Raw genomic sequence first — 23,759 nt, 5'->3', positions numbered from 1 at the left:
CTGTTTTATTTTGAGACAGGGTCTCACTAAGTTGCTGGGGCTGGCTTTGAACTTGGGATTCTCCTGCCTGAGCCTCCCGAGCCCCTGGGATTACAGGCATGCAGCACCACTCCTGGCTTATTAAACACTCTTGAAGGGACATCATTAATTGGAGAATTACAGGCAGCTGAGGTTGACTTCGTATGGGCTGTTTGGCCACAGGAGAACAGCTGGTTTTCTGTTCTGTTTAGGGCCTACATCTCGTGTGTGTGTGTGTGTGTGTGTGAGAGAGATTTTAGTTCCTATGCTTTTTATTTCCTTTACAGATGGCAGAAGATTTTCAAGTCTCGTTTGGTGGAGTTAGTAGTGACCTATGGCAACACCTTCTTCGTAGTTCTCATTGTCATCCTTGTGCTGCTGGTCATTGGTGAGTGAGCTGGGTCTAGGGGCAACTGCCTGTCACACGCCTTGTGCCATGGCCTCTGCTGCAAAACCCTGTGCCACTTTGGACATATAGAGAACAGCTTTGGCTTCTCAGAGACAGAGACTGATATAAGTGCCTTGATCATTTGCTTGGCTCTGCTGCAGATAGCAGTCCCGTTTGAGAGCTGTGACATTTGCTTAGGTACTGAGTACTTCTGTCCCTTGGTGCCCAGCATTTCTGCCATAGTGTGAGGGACATAGGTCCGAGGACTGTACAGAGCCCCACCCACTAGCTACATTATTGGGTATTTCTCTTTCCTGATGTCTTGGGGCCCGTGGGATTTGTTCAGGCAAGACTGTTTCTGAACAGGCCAGGTGTGGCCTACCAGTTCCCAGGCATATAGCGTAGGTGCCAGCTGCTCACATACCTCACTGTTCTTGAAATACTTGGCAAGCTCTCTAGAAGCAGCTCTTTTCAATCAGGGTTCTCTCCCTGAGCAGCCTCTGAGCCAGGAGTCGGTTGGGAATATTTGTGTCAATCTTGGTTCTGAGCTGCAAAGCCAGGCTACAGAGTTTTTGAATTGAGAGTCTATGCTTGCTTTTAGTTTGGGGAGAGGGCAAGAACTGGAGGAAGGATGGGCCATGTTGGGCTTATTCCCTCAGGATCTTGCCCCTTCCCCAAACCAGAGCCATAGTGTCTGTTTTCTAGTGCAGCTTACCACTAGGAAAGCTAGCTTACCAGAGAGACCTTTTGGTAGCTGGCAAAGCATTCTTTTTGGGGATCATGGGTCTGCTGTGAGTTCTAGAGAGACATATGACTATGATTTAGAGACATAATTTAGAGACATCTGCAGATCTTCTGCAGGTATAAGTATTAATAGTAGAACTACTGAAAGGTTATAGGTATAACTAGCATGAGCTACAGCGCTCGCCAGCACTATTCACCAGGAGTGGTCTATATCAGATGTGATTGGGAGAGTAGAGGTGATGAGGTAGGGTCCAACTACCTGGGCTGGGACCCAACCTGGGGGTGGGGCTGGATTCTGCTGTGGGCCTTGGGTTGTAGTACTCAACCTCCCCCCAACTCCAATCTCCTCTCGGATGTTAGTCAATGTGGTCTTTAGGATGATGGCATTCTTGGATTGCAACAACAATGTGAGAATTGATATTTTTAATCTTGTTTTTCTGATTACAAAATAGTATAAAGTTATTATTAAGGATGCAGAAATTGCTGGGTATGGTTGCACTTGCCTATAAGCACAGTGACTCAGGAGGATTGCAAGTTCAGGGCCAGGCTTGGCAACTTAGGGAGGCCCTAAACAACTTGGAGAGAACCTGTCTCAGAATAAATGAAAAGGACTATGAATGTAGCTCAGTGGTAAGTTGCTTCTGGGTTAAATCTCAAGTACGCGCCCCCCCCCCCCCCCCCGAAAAGATGGAGAAATTAAAGATAGGGAAGTTGAAGTCCCCCATGATCCCATGTCCCATAGGTAACCATTATGAATATTTTGTGGTGTATTGAAATGTATACAGTGCTTGGGTCATATGCATATTGTTCTGGGTTGTGCTTTTTTTGTTTACCTTAGGAATCTTTTATAGCAATCTCATTGTTTTTAAAGATTGCATAGTGCCAGGTGTGTTATTGCATGCCTGAAATCCTGGCACATTAAAGGCTGAGGCAGGAGGATCCCAAGTTGGAGACCAGCCTCAACAACTTAGGGAGGCCCTTAGCAACTTGGCCAGATCCTGTCCCAAGGTGGGGGGGTGCTGGGGGTGTGGCTTAGCAGTTCATCCCCAGCATGAATCAGTCAGTTGGGTTGGGGATGTAGCTCGGTGGTGAAGTGCCCCTGAGTTCAATCCTCAGTACTGCCCACCCCCCCCAAAAAAAAAGTTAGATAAAAGATTGCATACTCATATGGTTGTGCTATAGTTTAATTCCCTTACAGGCATCCTTGTATTGTACATGCTTCTGTGGGATAAATTCATAAAGGTAGAGTTGCTGAACCTGAGGGTATGAACATTTTACATTTCTTAATGGATATGTTGTTGTACCAGCTTATACTCCTACTGGCAGTGTTTGAGAGTGCTTACATCATGACACAGATTTAACACACAGACACCAGGAAGGGCAGGTAGATTTTTGTAATGCAAGATCAACATGAAAACCAACCTGTCCAAACCAAAAATTATAAACCAAACAATACCTAGACATTAAAACTCCCCACCTTTTGGGGGCGGGGGTCATACTGGGGATGGTATCCATGGACTTGAACATGCAAGGCAAGCACTGTACCACTGAGCCAAACCCTCAGTACCAAATAGTGATCTCTTGCTCTCTTACATGGGGGTCTATTAAGAGTATTCTTCAGGTAGATTTTATGTACTTAAAAAGCTATCTCATGGTAAGTGGGGAAAAGTAGTAGGTGTGCTCTAGTTCCATGTACACCTGAATGGAACCATAGAATTGTGCATCTGACAGTAGCTCTTTTGGAGGCAGAGTTATTCAATAATTATTTTGAATAATTTCAAAAATTATTTTTTTTAATACTCACTCTGTACCCAGAGGTATGCTAGCTCTTGGGGGAATGGTGGAAAAGGCTTCTGCTTTCATAAATAAAGTCTATTTTGGGGAAGACAGACAAGAAACATGTTCTAAGATAATTTCAGAGTCAGATTTGTATTATAAAGCAGATAATAGGGTGATGTGACCGATAGTGACTTTATATGAGGGGACCACATACTTATATATGTATCTTTTCATTTTTTCCTGGTACTAGATGTTGAACCCAGGGGTGCTCTATCACTGAACTACAGCCAGTTCTTATTTTGAGACAGGGTCTTGCTAAATTGCCCAGGCTGGCCCTGAGCTCGAAATCCTCCTGCCTTGGCCTCCCAAGTAGCTGGGATTACAAGAATGCACCACCGTGTTGAACTTTTTTTGTTGTTGGGGGAGGGTGTCCTGGGGATTGAACTCAGGGACGGTCGGCCACTGAGCCACATCCCCAGCCCTATTTTGTGTTTTATTTAGAGACAGGGTCTCACTGAGTTGCTTAGTGCTTTGCTTTTGCTGAAGCTGGCTTTGAACTTGTGATCCTCCTGCTTCAGACTCCTGAGCCTCTGGGATTACAGACATGTGCCACTGGGCCCAGCATGTTTGAACTTTTGATGAGCATAAGTTCCTTTTCTATTCAAAATAAGACATAAATAATAAAGCCTATTGGAAAACTTAAAAACAGAAACCCTTGATTCCAAGGCATCTCCATGTTTCTTAAGCAGGCATTTCCACAAATAGGATACCTGGCTTGCCAGTGGGGTAGTTGGCAGCCTGACTTAAAAGAAGGAGAACAAGCTGAGATTGGGGGCACAATGGGAAAGGGATGCTGCCACTGTTGCTAGCAATACCTAACCTGGGTTAGTGTCTTGAAGTATAGAGCAAGCTTGTGGTCTGGATAGAATGGAGCAGGTATTGATGTGCAAAAAGCCAGAGTAGAGAGGAGGCCTGAGGGAGGAAGCTTTTGATAAAGCCTCCCATGGGTGTGTGTGGAAATAGAAGTAATTAGGGAGATGGATATGAGGGAAGTGAGGCCAGCCTATTTCATAGTACCTGTTTCCCTTGCCCAAGTGACAGCTAAATAGTTCTGTCTTCTCTCTGCTTCACCATAGATGCCGTACGTGAAATTCGGAAGTATGATGATGTGACAGAAAAGGTGAACCTCCAGAACAATCCTGGGGCCATGGAACATTTCCACATGAAGCTTTTCCGTGCCCAGAGGAATCTCTACATTGCTGGCTTTTCATTGCTGCTGTCCTTGTGAGTGGGGAGAGGCCAGGGGCTGTGAAGTGAACCCTAGCCTAGTCGGCGACATGGAGCTGTGTGGGCTCAGCCTCCTGTGGCTTCAACTATTCCTCAGGCTGTGGCCTGGACCCAGCGGCCCTGTTTGTGTTTATGGAGCCACAAAGTTGACTCCTCATCTCCAGAGGCAGCATGGAGCATGGGAAGGGATTGACTGAATGTCAAAAGACCCTGACTTACTCTCTGGTCTCTGGGAAAAAAATGTATTACCATCTTACAGTCTCTTTGCATGTAGATCAAAGTAAATGACAAAGCCCTTCCCTCATTTCCCTCCTCTGGAAGAAGACATGTGGAGCCCATCTCATAAGGGACTGACTGACCCAAGGGCCTTTTCTGTATGGGGTGCTTGAGAAGAGTGCACAAAAGTGACCCTTTCCCTAAAGCCTTTCCAGGTGTAAGTCTGTATTGGCTGCATGTTGTATTCCATGATGCCCTGAGTATTTTTGGTGTTTTGTTTGTTTTGTTTTGGACAATGCCAAGAGTCTTGGTCAGGGCCTGGGGTGGCTAATTAGGCAAGACTGGACTAGTAGGAAGTGCCAATTAGAGTCTTGGGCCCTGTTTGCTGCCTCCTGTTTCATACATGGGTTCTGATCAATGGGGCCTGGCAGGGAAGTATATAGAAGCTCAGATTAAGGGTGAATAAAGATATTAGAAAGATTTGCTGCTATGTGATTCAGGGCTAAAAAAGCCAAGTATCTTACTTATTCCATTTGTGCTGCTGTAACAGAATACCTGAGACTGGTAAGTTATAACAGAAAAATTATTTCTTAACAGTTCTAGAAGCTGGGAGTCTTAAGATCCAAGACACTGGCAGGTTTGATGTCTGGTGAGGATTATTTTCTACTTCTAAGATGGCGCCTTATTGCTTCATCCTTTGGAAAGGAGGAATACTGTCCTCATGTGACAACATGGCTAAAGAAAGCCTAAGCTGGTTCCCTCCAGGTCTTTTCACTACTGGAGATTGAACCCAGGGGTACTCTACCACTGAGCTACACACCAGCCTGCCCCCCACCCCTTTTTTGAGACAGGGTTTTGCTAAGTTGCTGAGGCTTATCTTGAACTTGGAATCCTCCTGCCTCAGCCTCCCAAGTTGCTAACCTCCAGGCCTTTAAAAGGCACTAATCCATTTATGAGGACAGGACTTTCAAGACTCAGTCACTTCCAAATAGGCACCACCTCTTAATTCTACCACAATAGGAATTAAGTTTTTTTTTTTTTAATATGTGGCCTTTTTAAAAAATCTTTGTTTATTTTTAATGTGGTGCTGGGGATCAAACCTAGTGCCTCACATGTGCGAGGCAAACGCTGTACCATTAAGCTACAACCCTAGCTCTCTCTATTTAGTCTTTTAATGTGCTGAATCATTGTGTGTGTGTGTGTGTGTGTATTGCTAAGGATTGAACCCAGGGCCTTGTGACTGCTAAACACATACTCTCCCATTGAGCTATACCCTCAGTTCTAACATCTTTTTAAGGTGATATATTTGATTGCAGATATAATCTGCAATTCCTCAGACTTAGGAAAGTCAGGAAATGAGAAGGCCCGGAGGAGTCAGACACATACTCTAAAGTTTTAGGAAGGTCCAAAAAAGTATGATGTTGTGGTCTGAGAATGAAAGGGAAGCATACCCAGAGGACTGAGGCTCACAAACAAGGTTCTGAGTATGACTATGATCTAAATGAGGAAGGAAAGAGACCAGAGAGGAAGCTGAGGGAGGATGCCTGCCAGCAGCATCTAGGTCTTTGGGGGGTTGGGGGTGTAGCTTTAGATAGTGGTAGAGTACTTGCCTGATACGCAAAAGTCTGTGGGTTCCATCTTCAGCACTTGCTAGGGGAAAGGAATGTGAAGGGCAAAATCCTTCCATGAGCTCTGAATGGGGAAACAGGAAGAACTGGGGGGTTAGCAGGTCGTTTTACATGATTGCTAAGTAAAGAGACAGGGGACAGAAGGAAACATGGTAAGAGAATTGAAATCCCTGGTGGACAAAGTTCTGCTAGATTGCCTAGCCTTTTCCAAATTGTGTAATTTCTTAGACTTGGTGGAATTATGTACAGAAACTATTAAGGTTGGCTGCAGGTGGAATTGCTGCTGATCCTTAAGGAATTATAGGTTGGAAGAGATGCTGAAGGGCTGTAGATAGGCCAGCCTCCCAATTTTCAAAGGAAGGAGGTGGGTGAGGAAATGACCAAAATGGGAGGGTTTGATTGATCTCAAGCTGTACTCTAGAAAGAAAAGCTTATGTGCTTTTAGAAAAGATAGGGATTATTGGCAACTGCTATGAATTCCTGGAGAAGTTCATCAACCTTAGCCCTGCCTGCTGTAGATCAAGCATAGATGGAGTGTTCACTAAGCTCCAAATCTGTTCTCATAGACCAAATGCTGAGGTGTGGGCAGGGCGCCAGCCTAACATTGTACTTAGGCGTGGTCATAACTCACATGAGTGGCTGCTGTGTGGATCCATACAAACCAATTAGAGGCCTCCGGAGGTCTACTGCCTGATTGTGGCCTATTCCATGTTTATCTGCTTGAAGGCATGGTGGGCAGATGTGAAAACAAGTGGAATGGTAGAAAGAATAGCAGGTAGGCTAGTGGCATGTCAGTGCTTCCCATCTTTCTAGCTTCTTTTCTCTTATGACTCTGTTTTGCTTCTGGAAGGACACATCCAGCTCAGGTGCTATAGGTATTGTCTGACCATGCCAGGGCATAGTGGTCACCTCTCTTCTGCACCTTTAGGGTGGCCAAGCTACCAGAAGAATATGTGCCCAGTGTAGTCCTCTTTGTGCATTATTATTGGGCCAGGATATTCAGTTTACACTTATGTGCCATATAATGACAGGACATGTTCTGAGAAATGTATTGTTAGGCAATTTCTTTTTTTCAAAGGGTGCTGGGAATCAAAACCAGGGCCTCACACCTGCCAGACAAACACTCTACCTGTGAGCCACATCCCCAGCCCCCAGTAGGCAATTTCATTGTGGTAACACAGAGCATATTTCATAAGCCTAGAGATATAGCTTATGCACCTAGACTGTGTGTTCTAGCATGTTTCTTTTAAGCTAAATCCTGTACAGCATGCTACTTTCTGGAGTACTGTATGTAGTTGTAACACAATAGGAAGTATTTGTGTATTTAAACTTAGAAAAGGTATAGGGCTTGGAATGTAGATCAGTGGTAGAGTGCTCACGTAGTGCAAGGCCTTTGGTTCAGTCCTCAGCACTGCAAATAAACAAAACCCTCCAAACAATGTTGATTAGAAAAGATACAAAAAGATGAAAGTTCGTATACCTCTGTGGAGCACATCCCATAAGTGGAACAGCTGCTTTGGGTTAATTGGCTAATGAGTAGTGAGTGGATGTGAAGGCTTAGGACATTACTGTATACTGCTGTAGACTTTATAAACACTGTACACGTGGGCTACACTGTGAATTCATAATATGTTTTTCTTTAATAATAAACTAATTTTAGCTTAATGTAAATTTTAAACTTTTTAATTTTAACTCTTGTAATACATGGGATAAACCAAAAACCTATTGTACAGTATAGCTGTACTAAAGTATTTTCTTTTTTATGTTCTTATTCTAATCTCTTTCCTCTTAAAATTTTTATTATTACTTTTCAAATGTTATAAATAATGACAAACACAATCAGCCTAGGCCTATACAAGGTCAGGATCTTCAGGATCACTCTTCTACCTCCACATCTTGTCCTACCATTAGGTCTTCAGGGGCAATAACATGCATAGTGCTGTCACCTCCTTTGATGACAATGCCACCTTCTGCATCTCCAGAATGACATAGCCTAAGGCTCTCTTTGAGGATGTGTCACTCCTTTTAGAAATATGTCCATGGTGGTTTGCTTGATGTTTCTTTTTTTTTTAATCATAGATTTGCTTGTAAGCAGATTATGTGTGAAAATTCCACTCTCTAAATGAAAAATCTTAGGGATTGTGATCCATATCTTCAAACTTAAAAAAAAAAAAAAAAGAAACTCTTGGGGAGTTTTCTTCTCCTACAGTTTGCTTTTCTTTTGTCTTTTGCTATGTGTTCACTATAGGCAGCCTTTGCAATACATGTGGTCCATTGTTGCCTGAAATGTCATTATATGGCACATGACTGTGTAGCAAAATTTGCCATTTTTGACATACAGTTCTATGAGGTTTTAGGTTTTATTTATTTATTTATTTGCCATGTTGGGTATCCATCCTTGAGCCTTGCTTATGCCAGGCAAACACTGTACCATAGAGCTATATCCCAAGCCCTGAAAGCTTTTGGACAAATGTGCATTTGTCTATCACAATCATGATGCAGAACAGTTTGAGATTTTCTTTCTAACTTAAATGAGTGCTTCAAATAAGGCAGCCCGCATTTACCCCATAAAATATTTCCAAAGTGATGCATGGGGGTGGAAGAATGGAGTTCAGTTTGATCGTGTTGTTCACAGTCTGTTCTTATGGTCCTAATCCTTTCTCTGTTGTGTTGGCAACCTACTCCACTTCACTGTCATCTCTTCTATTGACAAGCATCTAAGGCTTTACTTAATTTCCTTTTAAATGTGTCAGACAAGATAAATGGCTGATTTCCCTTCTTGTTCAGATTGTTCAAGCAGCCACACATCTCACCTCTCCATCTTTTTTTAAAAAAATATTTTTTAGTTGTCAATGGGCTTTAATTATTTTTATGTGGTGCTGAGAATCAAACCCAGTGCCTCACACATGCTAGGCAAGCGCTCTACCACTGAGCCACAACCCCAGCCCTTACCTCTCTATCTTAGCTTTGGAAACTCATGTCAGCCATCTTGTTGTTCCTGCAGCACCCTTCTGTGGCTCCATCCAGTCACAAGGTGGGTCTTGTGGTACATCTGCTTAGAAAAAGGCACAGTGATCTCAGGAATCATTGTGGGTTCACCAGTTGCACACAATTGATCTATTTAGTCATTTCTAGAATTTTTCCAGAAATACATACTCCCTAGTCTAAGGGTCAGAGCCTATGATGATGGCTATCGTGCATAAGGAACTCATCGTTTTAAATTTTTAATTCTTTTTAAAAAAGAGCTGGACATGGTAGCATATGCCTGTAATCCCAGTGACTCTGGAGGCTGAGGCAGGAGGATCACAAGTTCAAGACCAGCCTTAGCATCTTAGTAAGGCCCTAAGCAACTTGGTGAGACTCTGTCTTAAAATAAAAAGGGATGGGAAGGTGACTAAATGAGGATGTGCCCCTGGGCTCAATACCTGGAACCAAACAAAAAATAAGAATAAAAAAGAGAGAGTGTTTCAAGGCCTTAAGTGGTCCTCCTTCTTCAGCATCCTGGTGGCTGGGACTATAGGTGTATGCCACTTTACCCAGCTGTAATTCCTGTTTTTGTGTGATCTTATCCACAGAAATATTCTTGTCCACATCTTATATCTCTGCAACCTATATGTGACTTGCAGGAAACACCTAAAGATACAAAGCCATCCTCTATTATTTTGTTCCAATTACAAACATTGTACCTGGTCATAAACAGGTATAAATAAATGAAGCTCTCCTCAAATATACTGAGCCACATCCCCAGCCCTGTTTTATATTTTATTTGGAGACAGGCTCTCACTGAGTTGCTTAGTGCCTTGATTTTGCTGAAGTTTGCTTTGAACTCACAATCTTCCTGCCTCGGCCTCCCGAGCCCCTGGGATTATAGATGTGTGCCACTGTGCCCAGCCCGTCTGTGTTTTGATTGAAACCAGAGGCCTTCTACCACCAGCCGCGTCCCTAGCTCTTGTAGTTTTTATTTTTTGTTTTAAGATAGTATCTAAGTTGCTGAGGCTGGCCTTGAACTTGATCTTCCTGACTCAGCCTCCTGAGTCACTGGGATTATAGATGTGAGTCACCACACCTGGCTAGATGGGACTTTGTGAACAGAGGAGGGCATCCAGGAGAGATGGCCAAACATTGTGCCCAAGACTGGATCTCAGCCAGGGTTCAGATGCCAGGTTCTTTGCATTGGTGGACGCTTTAGTTCTGAATGGGTGTTTTCAGCTCACTTCTGGCTAGATCACATAGTGGGCTGCTCTTTTTCCTGGCCTGACTTTTGGTAGGGAGATGTCTGTTTGACCTCTCTGAATGTCTTCCTTTTTAGTCTTGGTTTTAAGAATATTAATGACCGCAGTGCCTTTCGTATATTAGATGATCAGGAGGTCATCTGGTAGTACCTATTCGTTGGAGAAACATGAGACTTAAATTTTTTTTTCTTTTTTTGTTGTGCTGAGGGTAGAACCCAGGATATTTTTAATATATTTATTTATTTTTTTGTTGTAGGACACAATACCTTTATTTCACTTATTTATTTAATTCTGCTACAAAGAAACTTGGTATCAGAGAAGTTCAGAAACTTCTCTGAGTTCCTGGAGTTAGTCATCAGCAAAGCTGAGGTTTCAGTGCTCTGACCTGAGCACCTGGATTTTTCCCTATAGAATCCACATGCTTCTTAAACACAAGATCAAGGTTTAACTGTCACATGTAGTGACTTGCATTTGCCACTGAGTTTAGCATGAATATTTTTTTCCTGGACTACTGATCTGTCTCTAGCATTCTTGTTTGCTGCCTCCCAATCCTCATTGGTGGACATTGAGCCTGTTGCTCAATGGGTTTTTTTTCCCCCAACATACAAACAGTTGAAAACAACCGTCAGTTGTCATTTTTCCTGCAGTTTGGCTAGTCCCACTTTCTTTGGGCATCCTGTCCAGTTTATCTCTATTCTTTCTTTGTGTGCCACCTCACTGGGAATAGCTGGCTCAGGATTTGAACATATGCAGGCCCCAGCCTGTAGAGTAGGGTAGATGGGTCAGAAGAGGTGGGGGACAGGGCAGAGGGTTTCAGAGTGAATTTGTTTGAAACTTCTATGGGTGGTAGAGAGCAAAGTGGGTTTTCCACTAGTGATGTGGCCTGGTCAGTGTCCTGGATTAAAATTTGTAAGGATGTGTGGGATAGAATGGAACAGGAGGCCATTACGAAAGATTCTATTGTCCTCAGTCAGGGCACTCCTAGCTAAAGGGAAGGAGGGAACAGGTCTAAGAGGCACTGGTGGCTAGGAGGTTCTTTTCTCAGCACGTTGAATGTGAAAGATCTGTCACCTTCTGGAAAGGGAACTCTCCACTGGTAGCTTCATAAGTACATGGTGAGATGAAGCCACTGAGAGGGAGCTGCCCACAGACCCACAGATGACAAGGGAAGGAGGCCAGCAGAGCCCACTAAGAGGACATGCTGGGGAGAACAGGGAAAGAAAGGTTGAACACAGGCAGGTCAAATAGATCAACAGGAAAGGGTATGTTGAGAAATGGGTGAAAGGACCAGGAGTCACAAAAGGGAAACGGAGAAGAAAGATGCAAGTTGGAGTGCCCATGGTAGAGGAGAGAACCAGGTGAGAGGAGAAAGCCTGGGTGGCCACTGGCTGCTAGCAGGCCAGGGTCAGGACACATGGGGATTAGCCTGTATTCTTGTCCTTGTCACAGTTGCTGCTATTGCTGGGGGTAGGGGGGGAGTGGGAAGTTCGGACTTCAGAACCAAGGTATTCTGAAATTTTACCTGGCTCAGCTGCCTGTTCACATGAGGCTTGGGGAAAGTACCTTGTTACCTCTTAAGTTTTTGGGTTCCTTTTCCTGCCACAAAGTTTGAGAACCACTGCTTCAGCCCTATCCCTTGACTCAGGAACTAGGAGTGCTCTGTCCCATCTCCCTGTCCCACATTAACCCTGATCCTGTGGGGGTTTTTAATGGGAAATACACAACCAAAGACTTCTCGTGGTTACCATCTCTTAAGGGTACAGTTCAGCAGCATTACAGACCTTCTATTCCTGTGCAGTGGCCTCCAGAATTCTTCTCCTGCAAAACTAAAACTTTGTATCTGTTACATAGCCTGTGGTTCTTGCCTTGCCCAAGTTTCTCTTCCTCTGTACCCTCAGAACCATCGCCATAGCAGGACCACCAGTACTTTTTGTAGACCCCAATAGGACCTTCCATACTAGGCTTCCTGCTACCAGCCTTGTTCTGTGTCTAACCTGTCCACTGTGCCCCAGCCAAGTGACCTTCCTTCCAGTGGCCTCAAGGCTCAACACACAGATCCTTGGTGATGTGACCCTAACATTCTCTGCTTTAGAGGCTTTTTCCTGTTTGGAGCCAGCAACATGGTTGTCCTTGGAGAACCTTGAGTGATACACACCTTTCTCTGAGCATTTCTGGCGCATTTGCCTTGCACATGCTCTGTGAGCGCTTGCACAGCCAGTGCTATCAGTTCAGGATGCTTTGAGGTTTCCCTCTGGAGGCTACCTGAGGCCCGCCCATGCTTGCTGGCCTGTAGAACTGTCCTCAGGTCCCAGGGTAGCTGACACATTGGGCTGTGGGAGTAGTGCTTGGCACATTGGTCCCACACAGGGAACCTAGACTTTTCCCCTTTGGACTGGTTAGCTTGTGCCAAGGGCCTGGCACCCAAGACGAGCAGCCAGAACATTGTTGACTGACTGGGTTGTCATGGGTTGATGGTAACAGCTGTAGGTGCATGTCTGATTTGAACTTGTCAGACTGCCAGGCCAGGCATTTTCGATTGGAAGCCCAGTCTTTCATGTCTTAGGAGTGATGACTGTGTGAAGATGTGCACATCTGGGCCCCTCCGGGGGACCACACTGTGGGGAACCACTGGCTTTAGATTCGGTCTTTTTTTTTTTTTTTTTGGTGGTGCTGGGGATTGAACCCAGGGCCTTGTGCATGCAAGGCAAGCACTCTACCAACTGAGCTGTATCCCCAGTCCCAGGTTCTGTCTTTTATATCATTGTTTCTGTTGCCTTGCTGCCTGCTTTGCTACCTTGGGAACACAGGTGGCAGGGGTCCTTTTTTGTGAGAGGATCTGATTTATTCCAATTTCTGTGCTTTCCTGTGAAACAGATCTGTTTCATAGAAATAGAACAATACTGCCAACAGAACTTTGATGATGGAAAACTCCTAGAGCTGCAGTGTCATAGGCATTGGTGGTTCAGTGGTAGAATTCTCATCGCCACGCAGGAGGCCTGGGTTCGATTCCCAGCCAATGCAAGCTTTTCCTCTTAAACCTTGTTCTAGACTCCTAGAGCTACAAGTGTCTCCTCATGTGATTGTTTGAGCACTTGAAATGTGACTGTTTGATCAAGAAACAAGACTTTTTAATCTTAGTTTCAGTTTCAGTTTCGCCACATGCATCTATTGACTAATGTATTGAACAGTGCAAGTCTAAATCAGTGGTTCTCAGGGGTGGTTTTGCTCCCATAAGGGACATTTGTATCTAGGGACATTTTTTTGGTCGTCACAATTGAAAGGGGGTCTATTGGCATCTAGTAGACAAACTAATACTAAACAAACTAATACACAGGACAGTTCCCAGAGCAAAGAATATTCTGTCCCCAGATGTCAATAGTGCCAAGGTTGAAAACTCCTGGGCTTAACCATCTAGTACCTGCCCTGTGACTTAGCAGACCTCCAGCATAGGCCAGAAACTGGGATTGGTCACAAAACAGAGGGGCCCAGAACGCCTCAGGAAACTCCTTAAGCCCTTGCCCCCATCAGGCAAGTAACAGGCATTTACTAAGCATTGGCTTGGCACATATTGATGTGCTGAGCCATGCCCGAGTTGCAGGACACGATGGAACTGGACCTCGTCCTCAGTGTGGGACATGGGGTGTCAGTGCAGGGAGTACCAAAGCTAGTGGCTATTCCTAAGTCTGTCTGTCTTTAGCTGCTTCCTCTCACAGGAGATGACAATCCTTCATCCTCTCTCACAGCTTGTCACTGGCATCTGATCCAGGCAGGGCTATAGCCCCTGCCAGCTCCAGGAACTAGGGAGTGATTGTGGCTGTTGAGGGAGGGGCTCAGGCTGAGTGGTCTGAATCTGAGAAAGAATTCACCTGGGATGGAACTGGCGCACTTATTTGCAGGCGCCTCTCAGCAGCTCCAGCTGGAGCTGTGGATAAGGTCCAAAGCTCTAGGATTGTTTGATGGCTTATAGGTAGGTTGGGGTCAGAGCTAAACTCCTCCTGTGTGTGTGTGTGTGTGTGTGTGGGTGGGTGGGTGGGGGGGGCTACTGGTGATTGAATCCAGGGCTTGTGTATGCTAGGCAAGTACTGTACGACTAAGCTACATCCCCAGCCCTTTTAATTTTAGAGAGGACAGGGTCTTGCCAAACTGCTCAGGATTACCTCAAAGTTGTGATTCTCTTGCCTCAGGCATGTGCCATGGCACTGGGCTTAAATCTCTTCTTCTTAACTGTGAGACTGAAGAGTTCCCCTGTGGGGGCCTGGGTTATTTGTTGGAAGGCAGTGGAGCCTTTTTAACCCACAGGATGTAGTTCACTCAGACCCTTGGGTGAGCTGCTCTGCTTTCCTTTGGGTCAGTCCTGCTCATCAATAGCATTTTGTCCATGCAGATAGTTAGCACTCCTATGATTACCAGGGCTTGTGCTCAGTGGTGAGAGGAGGTAGAGCTGCCATGTAAGCTGGCACAGCATGTGCCAGCCACGAGGGTAAAAGGCCAATATTCATTCTGGCCTTTGCCTGCTGATGTGCCTTGGCCATGGGGTACTTCCTGTTTGCCCAGGGACCATAGTGGCCTCTGGTGGCTCTGTTAGGCAGGTTGACATGATGAGAGTAGAGCTTAAAATCATATTTGGGTTTGAATTCTGGTTGTTACTGGCTAGCTATATGAATTCAGGCCAGTTACTTCCCCTCCCTGAGCCTTTTTCCTAAACCCTAAAGCAGAGATGAGGATATAGGTGATTCATGTTAACATTCTCAGCGATGCTTGCAGGTAGGAGATGTTTGATGCCTGATAGCTGTTATCAGTCTCATTCCTGCTAGTGATGGAGTTTGGTGGGATGTTTTTCCTCATGATTGGTAGATTGGCAGGTCCAGAGAGAGTTAAAGAGAAAGTTCATTCTTTTTTTTTAATATTTATTTTTTATTTGTAGTTGGACACCATACCTTTATTTTATTTATTTTTATGTGATGCTGAGGATTGAACCCAGGGCCTCGCACATGCTAGGCGAATGCTCTACCATTGAGCCACAACCCCAGCCCGAGAAAGTTTATTCTTGACCTTCGGTAGGAGGCAGAGTCCAGCAGAACCATTAAGACAGGTACTGTAGCCAAAGCAAGGGCTAATGTTGTTCTGCCTACTCAAAGAGCAGAGGTTTAGGGGAAGGACCTCCTTGCAGTAGTCTAAACAGAAGTTGAAGATGAACCAGTCTACGTATCTTCAGGGAGCTCCAGACATCTAGATGGGTAATATCCTGGTCACATTAGAACCACGCAGGGTGAGCTCCACTTTATTGACTTGGAAAAGCAGGTGTGTATATAATCAGAATAATAAGCACAGGTCCACTTTTAGCACTGGGCATCTCACATCTCCCAAATGATTCCCCACTCTGGATTATTTTGAAGCAAATCCCAGACAATATGTTGCTGACACCTTATGTACAAGATGTTTGTAATAGTTTTTTTACATAAAGTCTTTAGTGTCTATCCACATTCCCTTGATTGTCTTTACAATTTGGGTATCTAAATCCATATCTAGATAAGGTAACTAGGAATTTTTAAAAAAATACAGGTGCTGGCCCACCCTAAGATGGTGATTAAATTGGTGACTTCTGCCAATGCAGCCAGAACTGAGGGCCACTGCTATTGAAGGCCAGCAGAGGAATTTTTTTAACTTAAGTTCCACTTGATGTTCTCTCTCTCTCTCCCTTTGTCCATCTGTTCGTCTGTCCCTCCCTCCATCAATCATCCACTGGTTGCCACCTTTTCTTAACCCACTAACTTCTAAGTTTTCAATTCTGTGAACATATTTAGTATTCATATATTTTAAGTTAGCGTAAGTGGTGTATTTCTTGCTCAGTTTAAGTTTTTATAGGTGTTTCACATCTGGAATGATGGGACAAAATGGGTTAAGAGTACAAACACTGGAATAGCACTTCCCTAGATAATATGGAAGAGCCTTTTTGAGAACCCCTTGATTCCTAGTGCCTCCCCTCAAGTCAAAATCATCCAACTGTGCTGTGTCCTTTGGTGCTGGGTCTTGGGGATTCTTACAAAAAGGTTGAATGGCCTGGAAGGGACTGCTTGACAAGCATCCAACTGAATAACCACCACCTGCTTTCAAAATAATAGATACTGTTTAGTCTCTTAAATTTAGGCCAAAGTAGTCTTTCTCTCACACACTCTTAAAAGCAAATGGTGGGGGACTGGGGTGGTGGCTCAGTGGTAGAGTACTTTCCTAGTGTGTGTGAGGCACTGGATTTAATTCTCAGCATTACATAAAAATAAGTAAAATAAAGGTCCATCTGCAACTAAAAAAAAATTTTTTTAAAGGGTGGAACCAGGTGCCATGGCACATGCCTATAATCCCAGTGGCTTGGGAGGCTAAGGCAGGAGGATCATGAGTTAAAAGCCAGCTTTAGCAAAAAGCAAGGTGCTAAGCAACTCAGTGAGATCCTGTCTCTAAATAAAATACAGAATAGGGCTGGGGAAGTGGCTCAGTGGTTGAGTTCCCAAGTTCAATCCCCAGTATTCCCTCCCACCAAAAATTTGTGAATGAACTCCTGTGGGGCAGGATGCTGAACAAGCAGGGGCCCTTCTCTGTTTGAAGGTCCTTGGAAATTTATTTTCGTAGGAGATCCCCTTTGAGTACCTCTGTGGTCTGGTCACACAAGCAGGGTGTGTGGGGGGAGGACAAGACTCAGGGTTCCTTTCAGCAGTGTCTGTAGACACATGTGTGGTTCACTGCTCCTCATTGGCAGGAAACTTGAGCTTCATATGTCCCTTGTGTACAGAGCGTTTCAACAGAGTACCATACAGTCGAGCTCATACGTGTCCACTGTGGTGGTTCTCCCTGGACTCTGAGCACCATCTTCAACCTACTGGAGGCCCTTAGCTGTGACAGGCACCAGTGCCAGGCACATCTGGAGGGTGACAACTTCCTGACTCATACCATCATGGAGATTACTTCTCCAGAAACAAGGCAGGCCACCAGCATCTTTTAGTTTGAGTGAACTAATTACAGAATATCTTTATCAAAGTTGTCTGGCCTCCTGTTGCTTTCTGCCTCCTCCCATGTCACCCCAAAGTCCTCAACTGGTTTCAAGAAAGAAGCATGAGAAAACCTCTGGAGTAGCTCATTCACATCATTTGTTCTCTTTACCTTTTTTTTTTTTTGGATAATGGGGATTGAACTTGGGGGCAGTCAACTACTGAGCCACATCCTCAGCCTGTTTTTAATTTTGAGACATGGCCTCGCTAAGTAGCTGAGGCCAGAAGGGACTTGGCAGCCCTTTGGGGTGACCTTCCTTGGATCTTTCCTAGGGAAATTCTGTTTCTTTTTTTTTTTTTTTTGGTACTGGTGAATTGAACCCAGGGATGCTCTACCTCTGAGCTACACCCGCTCCCAGCCCTTTTATTTACTTTTTATTTTGAGACAGTCTCATGAAGTTTCTCATGCTGGCCTCAAACTTGCCATCCTCCCGCCTCAGCCTCCCAAGTAGCTGGGATTGCAAAACTTTCCTAGTCTCAATTGACCCTCCTGTTCGAAGCTTCCTTAGTTTCAAGACTGCAGGCTCTTGAGAGAGAGGAGAGTCCTGGAGCAGCAGAAGCCCTAGTATTATCACTGCTACACCAAAGCCTTTCCTGGGCGTCACCTGGTTTTGGTTCCTTGCCAGGAAGGCTGCCTCATTTTTTTCTCATAACAGCTAAGGTGTGTTTTACCCAATGTCTTCTGGCCACATTGCCAGGCTCTAATGTGCTGTGACAGCGTGGAGTCAGCAGGTGGCGCTGTGACACCGGGGCCACACTTGTGCGGGAGCAGAGCTTGTGTGCATAGCCTATGCCTGCAGGGGTGTGATCTCACCTGACGCCCCTGGGGCCTCACTGAAGGACCTTTCATGGAGGCTTGCTCCTTTCCCACTTCCTGTTAAGCCCCTATCTTCCTTCTCCTGTTTGTTCACAGGGGAGACAGGATTGGTGAAAAGTGCCTATGAGCCATGTCTCTCCCCACTTGATATGCTTGGCCCTGTTTCTCTAGAGTCCAGAGAGAGATTGTATTTCTCCTGCCTTCTCTTGTTTACTCAACCTTTTATAAAAGCATGATAGCCCTGCTCAGCATCCAAGAACATTTTACCAAGAAAGCCAAGCCGAGTTCAGGTATTTGGGGTTGACATTTGTTTGCCAAGGACACATCTGGATTCTATTAAGTTCACTGGCTTTTCCTCCTGTCATTAGATGCAGTTAATCTGGATCCTGGGTTGTTTTGTCGGTGACTACTTTATTCCTTTAGGAAATTTCTTTGGCTCTCAGGTTCTCACCTATTCTCCTTAAATGAATAGCGAAGAACAGCTATCTCTCAGGAGATAGAGAGCGATGGAAGAGAACGTGGCAGGAGAGAGAGGCAGTGTGGTGGTCAGCAGGCTGGTGTGTCTTGGGGCCTTTGAAGCCTTGAAATTCTGAAGGTTACCCCTGCTCACTGTGCTGTACTTAGTCCCAGGGCCCTGGCAAATCTCATAGAGAACAGTGTGGAGGAGTGCCAGGGTGAGGATGTGGGAGGTGGAGGGTCATTGAGGGGACTGTTGAGTGGGATCTGGATGAATGACCCAGTGGGTGAAGGAGCAGCAAAATGTTCTAGAAGGCCGACTCCCAAGCTGGCAAATGCTGATGAGCCCGCTGGGAAGGGCCTGACATGCCTTGCTGAATCCTCAAGGGAATAGACTGGGGATAGAAGCCAGAGCTCAGGTCTGCCCCAGCTCATGGCAAATTGCTTGTCTTATGTGCTTTCTCTGCTGCCACCGAGGCTCCAAGCCTGATTTGCTCACCAACAGGGTCTGAGCGGATACTTTCCCACTACTGTCTCTTCTGTTGTGGGACAGATTGGTGAGCACTCTCTGTTTGTGCCTTCCTTAGTGCCAGGCCTGTAGGTGGACATGGGTGTAGCAAGGAGAAAGGGCAGGCTTAGGCCTGATGAGCAGCCTCAAACATGTCCCCTCACTCATCAGGGAGTGTTTCCTATTACAGGAGTGAGGTAAGGTCACCTGGAAGGCCCCTTTTCATTGTGCCAGCTACAGGGGCGTAGAGATGAAAGGTATAGTGCTGGCTCGAAGGTGTTCATAGCCTGGTAAGGCAGCCACATGAACTGAGAAGGATGCAGAAGATTTAGAAAGAACCATGCAGCCCTGTGGATATGTAGGGGGCCACTGTGGGAACACCTAAAGGGCAGGCAGTGGGCTGAGAAAGGCCTTCTCTAGTTGAGCTGGGTAGGAGACACTGCAGCCTGGAGGACTCACCTGCAGAATCAGATGTGTTCTGGGGGTGGTGAAGGCTCCATATTACCCAAGCAATGGCTTGACAGGAGGAGTAGTGGGTGATCTGGGGTAGATGGGAATGCTGGACTGCTGTTGATAGGGAGATAGTACTGGTGGTAGGGATGACTGGTAGGTGACCTAAGAGTCGACAGGGAAGGCCCTGGATGGTGGCCTGGGCTGAGGAACAAGGAGGGTGGATCCTAAGATGGCTTATGTGTCCACCACCATGGCATGGATGCGTGAAATGATTGGCTCAGAGTAGGTAAGGAAAGGATTGTTTTGGAAAGACTGAGTTTGGAGGTCTCTAGGGACATCCAAGATCTGATGTTTAATGGACAGCTGAATATGAGTCTGAGTGGTGTATAAAACCTTTCAGGTATAAGATTGGTAAGAAGGAAGTTCGAGGTACAGAGCAGACCCCCAAGGAGCAGAGTACTGAGTGGCAGGAGAGGAGCTATGGAAATTGGGGGGACATCATGAGGGTGACTTGTCAGCAGTGCTATATGCTGCAGAATGTGAGATCTTCAGGGTGGTCACAGGATCTGGCAGTTAGGGGAACACTGGTGGCCCTGCTTGTGGCCTTGACTGGAGTGGGGACAGGGAGAATTATCCAGAATCACAGTTGAATCATTGGATGTTATGGAAGAGAACTGTCCAGGCTGGAGTGGACAATGGGGGTGTCTGCCCTGAGGTGAACCAGGGTGCTCAGCATGTGGGGAACATCTATGATAGTCTCCCAGAGGAAAGGGAACTAGGGCCTGTGGTGGGAACATTCACTGTTTACTGCTGCAAGCTGAAGGCCTTGTTGGGGCTCAGTAGAGCTGGGATTATGAGTGAATACTGCACAGGTCTTGTGCTGGATTCTGTGGGTGCTGTAGCCCAACCAGGAAACTTTCTCAATAGCTAGAGAAGGCCTGAGACAGCACAGAGAAGAGCCTGGGCCCCTGCTGCACTGCCGCTGTCATCACAGTCTGCTGGTTTCCCTGGGTAACTGAGGCAACAGCCGTGGGCATTCCCAGTGGCCACCTGCACTGCCTGAGTGGGGGTTGGGGAGGTAACCCTTAGTCCTGCCTGCCTGTCTATGCAGGGTCCCCACAGGCTCCATCTCTACCACCAGGTGGCACACATGCCCCCTCCCCCCATTTCCAGCTGGGAGGAGGGGCCTCTTCCTCATTAGCACAGGGACCTGCTCAGGAGCCAGTGAGGTCTGTACTGGGGGTTGGGACTAGTCACACTTGCCTTTCTTTCTGGCCTCTCCATGACTTCTGGCCATGCTGCTGTGAGTCAGATGCGTGGCTTCTCCCTGGCTCCCGGGGCACTCAGTAGCTCCCTCCACCTTCAGGGCTCCAACCCAGTGGGGGGCAGACTGGTGGGCAGCTGGGGGCTGAGGCAGGGAAACCTGAGCCCTAGGCCACGAGGTCCAGATGCTAATTTTAGAGAGCACATGTCACTGGAAACTCTCCTCTCCTGCCAGGAATCAATGGCCTGGCTCTCCCTGTGCTGCCAGGGGCCCCTGGGAGCCTCTCCCCAAACCAGGAACCATGGGCCACTCCATCCCATTTGTGCATTCCTGAAAGGGGCTCTGCCAGGGCCCTGGAGAACCCTGGGTCAGGCCAGAGAGAGAGCTCACCTGCTCTGCTTTCCTGTTTTTGCCCACCTGTGCTGCAGGTGGAGATTGACAGAGCATGCCAAGACCTGGCAGGGCCAGAGAGGACAGCGTAGGAGCAGACTGCTGAGGTTTTGAGCAAGAGCGTTTCGTTGGAGTGCCCTGAGGGAAACAACTTTTCTTCCTTTTTCCCTGGGCCTCTACGCGCCTTGCCTGTGTCTGGACTTGGCCCCTTTGCATGACATGGGGAAAGCACCCCTACCCCCATCGTTTTTCTTCCTTTCCCTGCCAGCCCAATCCTACTACTTGGAAAGGGGTCTGCCACCAGTTGCCACCTGTTTTCCTCTCTGCTTTAGATAGGCAGTGGGCACCTGTGCCCATCTTTTATGTAACAGATGCCTGGATGGTGGGTTTGCAAAAGGGGTTGAGGGGAGAAAAGTCCTTTCTGCCTCATGTCAGGACCCAAGAATAAAGAAAGTATGGTGGTTTCGATTGCAGGCTTTGGAGTAACACAGATATAAGCTGAAATTCCAGCCATGTCCATTTCTCACTCTTGACCCTGTGCACATTACTCTGCTGTACCTCAGTTTCCTCTTCTGTAAAGTAGGAGCAGTCGTAGTAACTACCTTATAAGGTAGATAGAGGATTGGGTGTGGTGTGTTGGCTGTTGTTCTTTTACAGAGGCAAGCCCGGCCTTGTGGGGAGGAGAACTGTGCTGAGGCTTGTCTTGCATGTCCAAGCCCTGATCTGGGACCTTGTGCTGTAGATAGGCTGTGCCCTGGATGTCCCCAGGCTCCTACTTTGAACCTCCCTGAGACACCTATAAGAGGCCAGCCAGGTCCAGCCTGGAAGCAGGTTGGGGCGGCGGGCAGCCAAGAGGAATTCTTGCCAGCCAATTTGCTCTCTTATTTTTTCTCACTTCTCCCTTTTTGTAAACAATTGCAGCCTGCTTAGGCGCTTGGTGACACTCATCTCCCAGCAGGCCACACTGCTGGCCTCCAATGAAGCCTTTAAAAAACAGGCAGAGAGTGCAAGTGAGGCAGCAAAGAAGTATATGGAAGAAAATGACCAGCTCAAGAAGGTGAGTCCTGCCTTTGCCACCCACTGTGGGATGCTTGGGGTCATGGCCACATTCCCACAGTTAGTAGGCTGGGAATTCTGTGAGACTGCTGCTACCTGAGAAGCTGAAGAGAGTTGGGCAGAAGCGCAAAGGAGAAGTTGTCAGTGGGGAGGGTGTGCCTGCTAGAAGGACCCGGGGTGACTCTGACATCCTCCTCTAGCTCCTAGGGATGAGGTAGAGAACGGGGCATTGCTGCCACTGTCTCCTTTCTATTCTCCAGAAGATGGCTATCAGCCATGACCCTTCAGGAACTCAGGGGCCAATAACATTCTTCAGTGCTAGGGAAGAAGCAGGGACAGGGTTGTTGGCCAAGTCCTCGAAGGCTTGTTAGGAGGTGAGGTGTGAGCCAAGCTCAGGAGTCACCAGTGGGATGTAGCTGGATGGGCAGGGGTGAATTTGGGGTCATTGGCTAAGTGAGCTGCTAGAGCCTGGAGAAAGGAAGGGATGATAAGTGGTTAGTTGGGGATGACTAGCAGAGAGCTCAAGATGACAGCAAGCTGAGACATTGGAGGGACCAGTTAACCCCGTGAAGCTGCTGAGTCTTGCTGGTGAGGAAGGAAGCGGGGCCAGGGGCCAGGGCAGGCAGGGCATGTGGCCTGTGAGCCTGTAGCAGGTGGCTCCACTGACCCTTCTCTGTTCCTCGGCAGCCAGCCACACCCTGGCCTTTGCCTGGAAGCTGGGAGCAAGTGGTGGCCCAGTTCTGTGTTGACATTTCTGAAGGGACAAGTGCCCAGGGCAGCTTGAGGAACTGTGGCTTGGTGGGGAGGATCGAGCTGGAACCTCACCCTCCCTTCCTCCCAGTAACCTGGGCCCTCCATACTTTTTCCAGGGAGCTGCTATGGATGTAGGCAAGTTGGATCTTGAGGATGCTGAGGCAAAGCTAAAGGAAGAAAACAAGAATCTGAAGGCTGACCTGAAGAAGCTAAAGGATGAGTTGGCCAGCACCAAGCAAAGTGAGGGTTGTCTTCTGTGTTCTCTACCCCTTAGAGGCCTGGAAGCTGTGTTGTCTGCTGCTGCCTGTTTTATACCAAAGTATTCATAACAAACCTCACATGCAACCTCAAGATCTGCGTGGAAACACACATAGCACCCTTATGTCTGCCAAACCAAATGCAGCCGAGCTTGGCCCCCAGCTAGGTGGGGCTCAGTGATTTGAGCTGGCCCTGGAGAAGCTCTGGCAGCTGCCCCACATGCCATAGCAGTGTCTGCTGGGGGTTTTCCCATCAAGAAAGACAGGCAGGGGGAACCCAAAGTTGTTTTGGAGCTGAGAACGAAAGGAATGTCAGGGAATGGACAGGAATTCATGGTGTTTTTTTTTTTTTTTTTTTTTTTTTAAATAATCTAAACTGGCTTTTTTTCTTTATTTTTAGATATGCTTGACGGTAGAGTGTATTTTGATATATTATGCATACATGGAGTATAACTAATTCTAATTTAGATCTC

General features: G+C 46.6%; 1 protein-coding gene across 3 annotated transcripts in view; it reads left to right on the top strand.

The window, feature by feature from the left end:
* Bcap31 (B cell receptor associated protein 31) overlaps positions 1 to 23,759 on the top strand; it is a 28,755-nt gene that overhangs the window by 2,944 nt on the left and 2,052 nt on the right. For all 3 annotated transcript variants that reach the window (XM_027921713.2, XM_071606728.1, XM_071606727.1), the window contains exons 3-6: positions 306 to 406; positions 4,066 to 4,213; positions 22,142 to 22,277; positions 23,146 to 23,269. In XM_027921713.2, coding sequence (XP_027777514.1) covers positions 306 to 406; positions 4,066 to 4,213; positions 22,142 to 22,277; positions 23,146 to 23,269 — 509 coding nt within the window. The remainder of the gene's footprint in view (positions 1 to 305; positions 407 to 4,065; positions 4,214 to 22,141; positions 22,278 to 23,145; positions 23,270 to 23,759) is intronic.

This window comes from Marmota flaviventris, chromosome X (assembly GCF_047511675.1).
Source record: "Marmota flaviventris isolate mMarFla1 chromosome X, mMarFla1.hap1, whole genome shotgun sequence".
In the NCBI taxonomy this organism is placed as follows: domain Eukaryota; kingdom Metazoa; phylum Chordata; class Mammalia; order Rodentia; family Sciuridae; genus Marmota; species Marmota flaviventris.
This window is presented reverse-complemented; position numbering and strand designations above follow the sequence as displayed.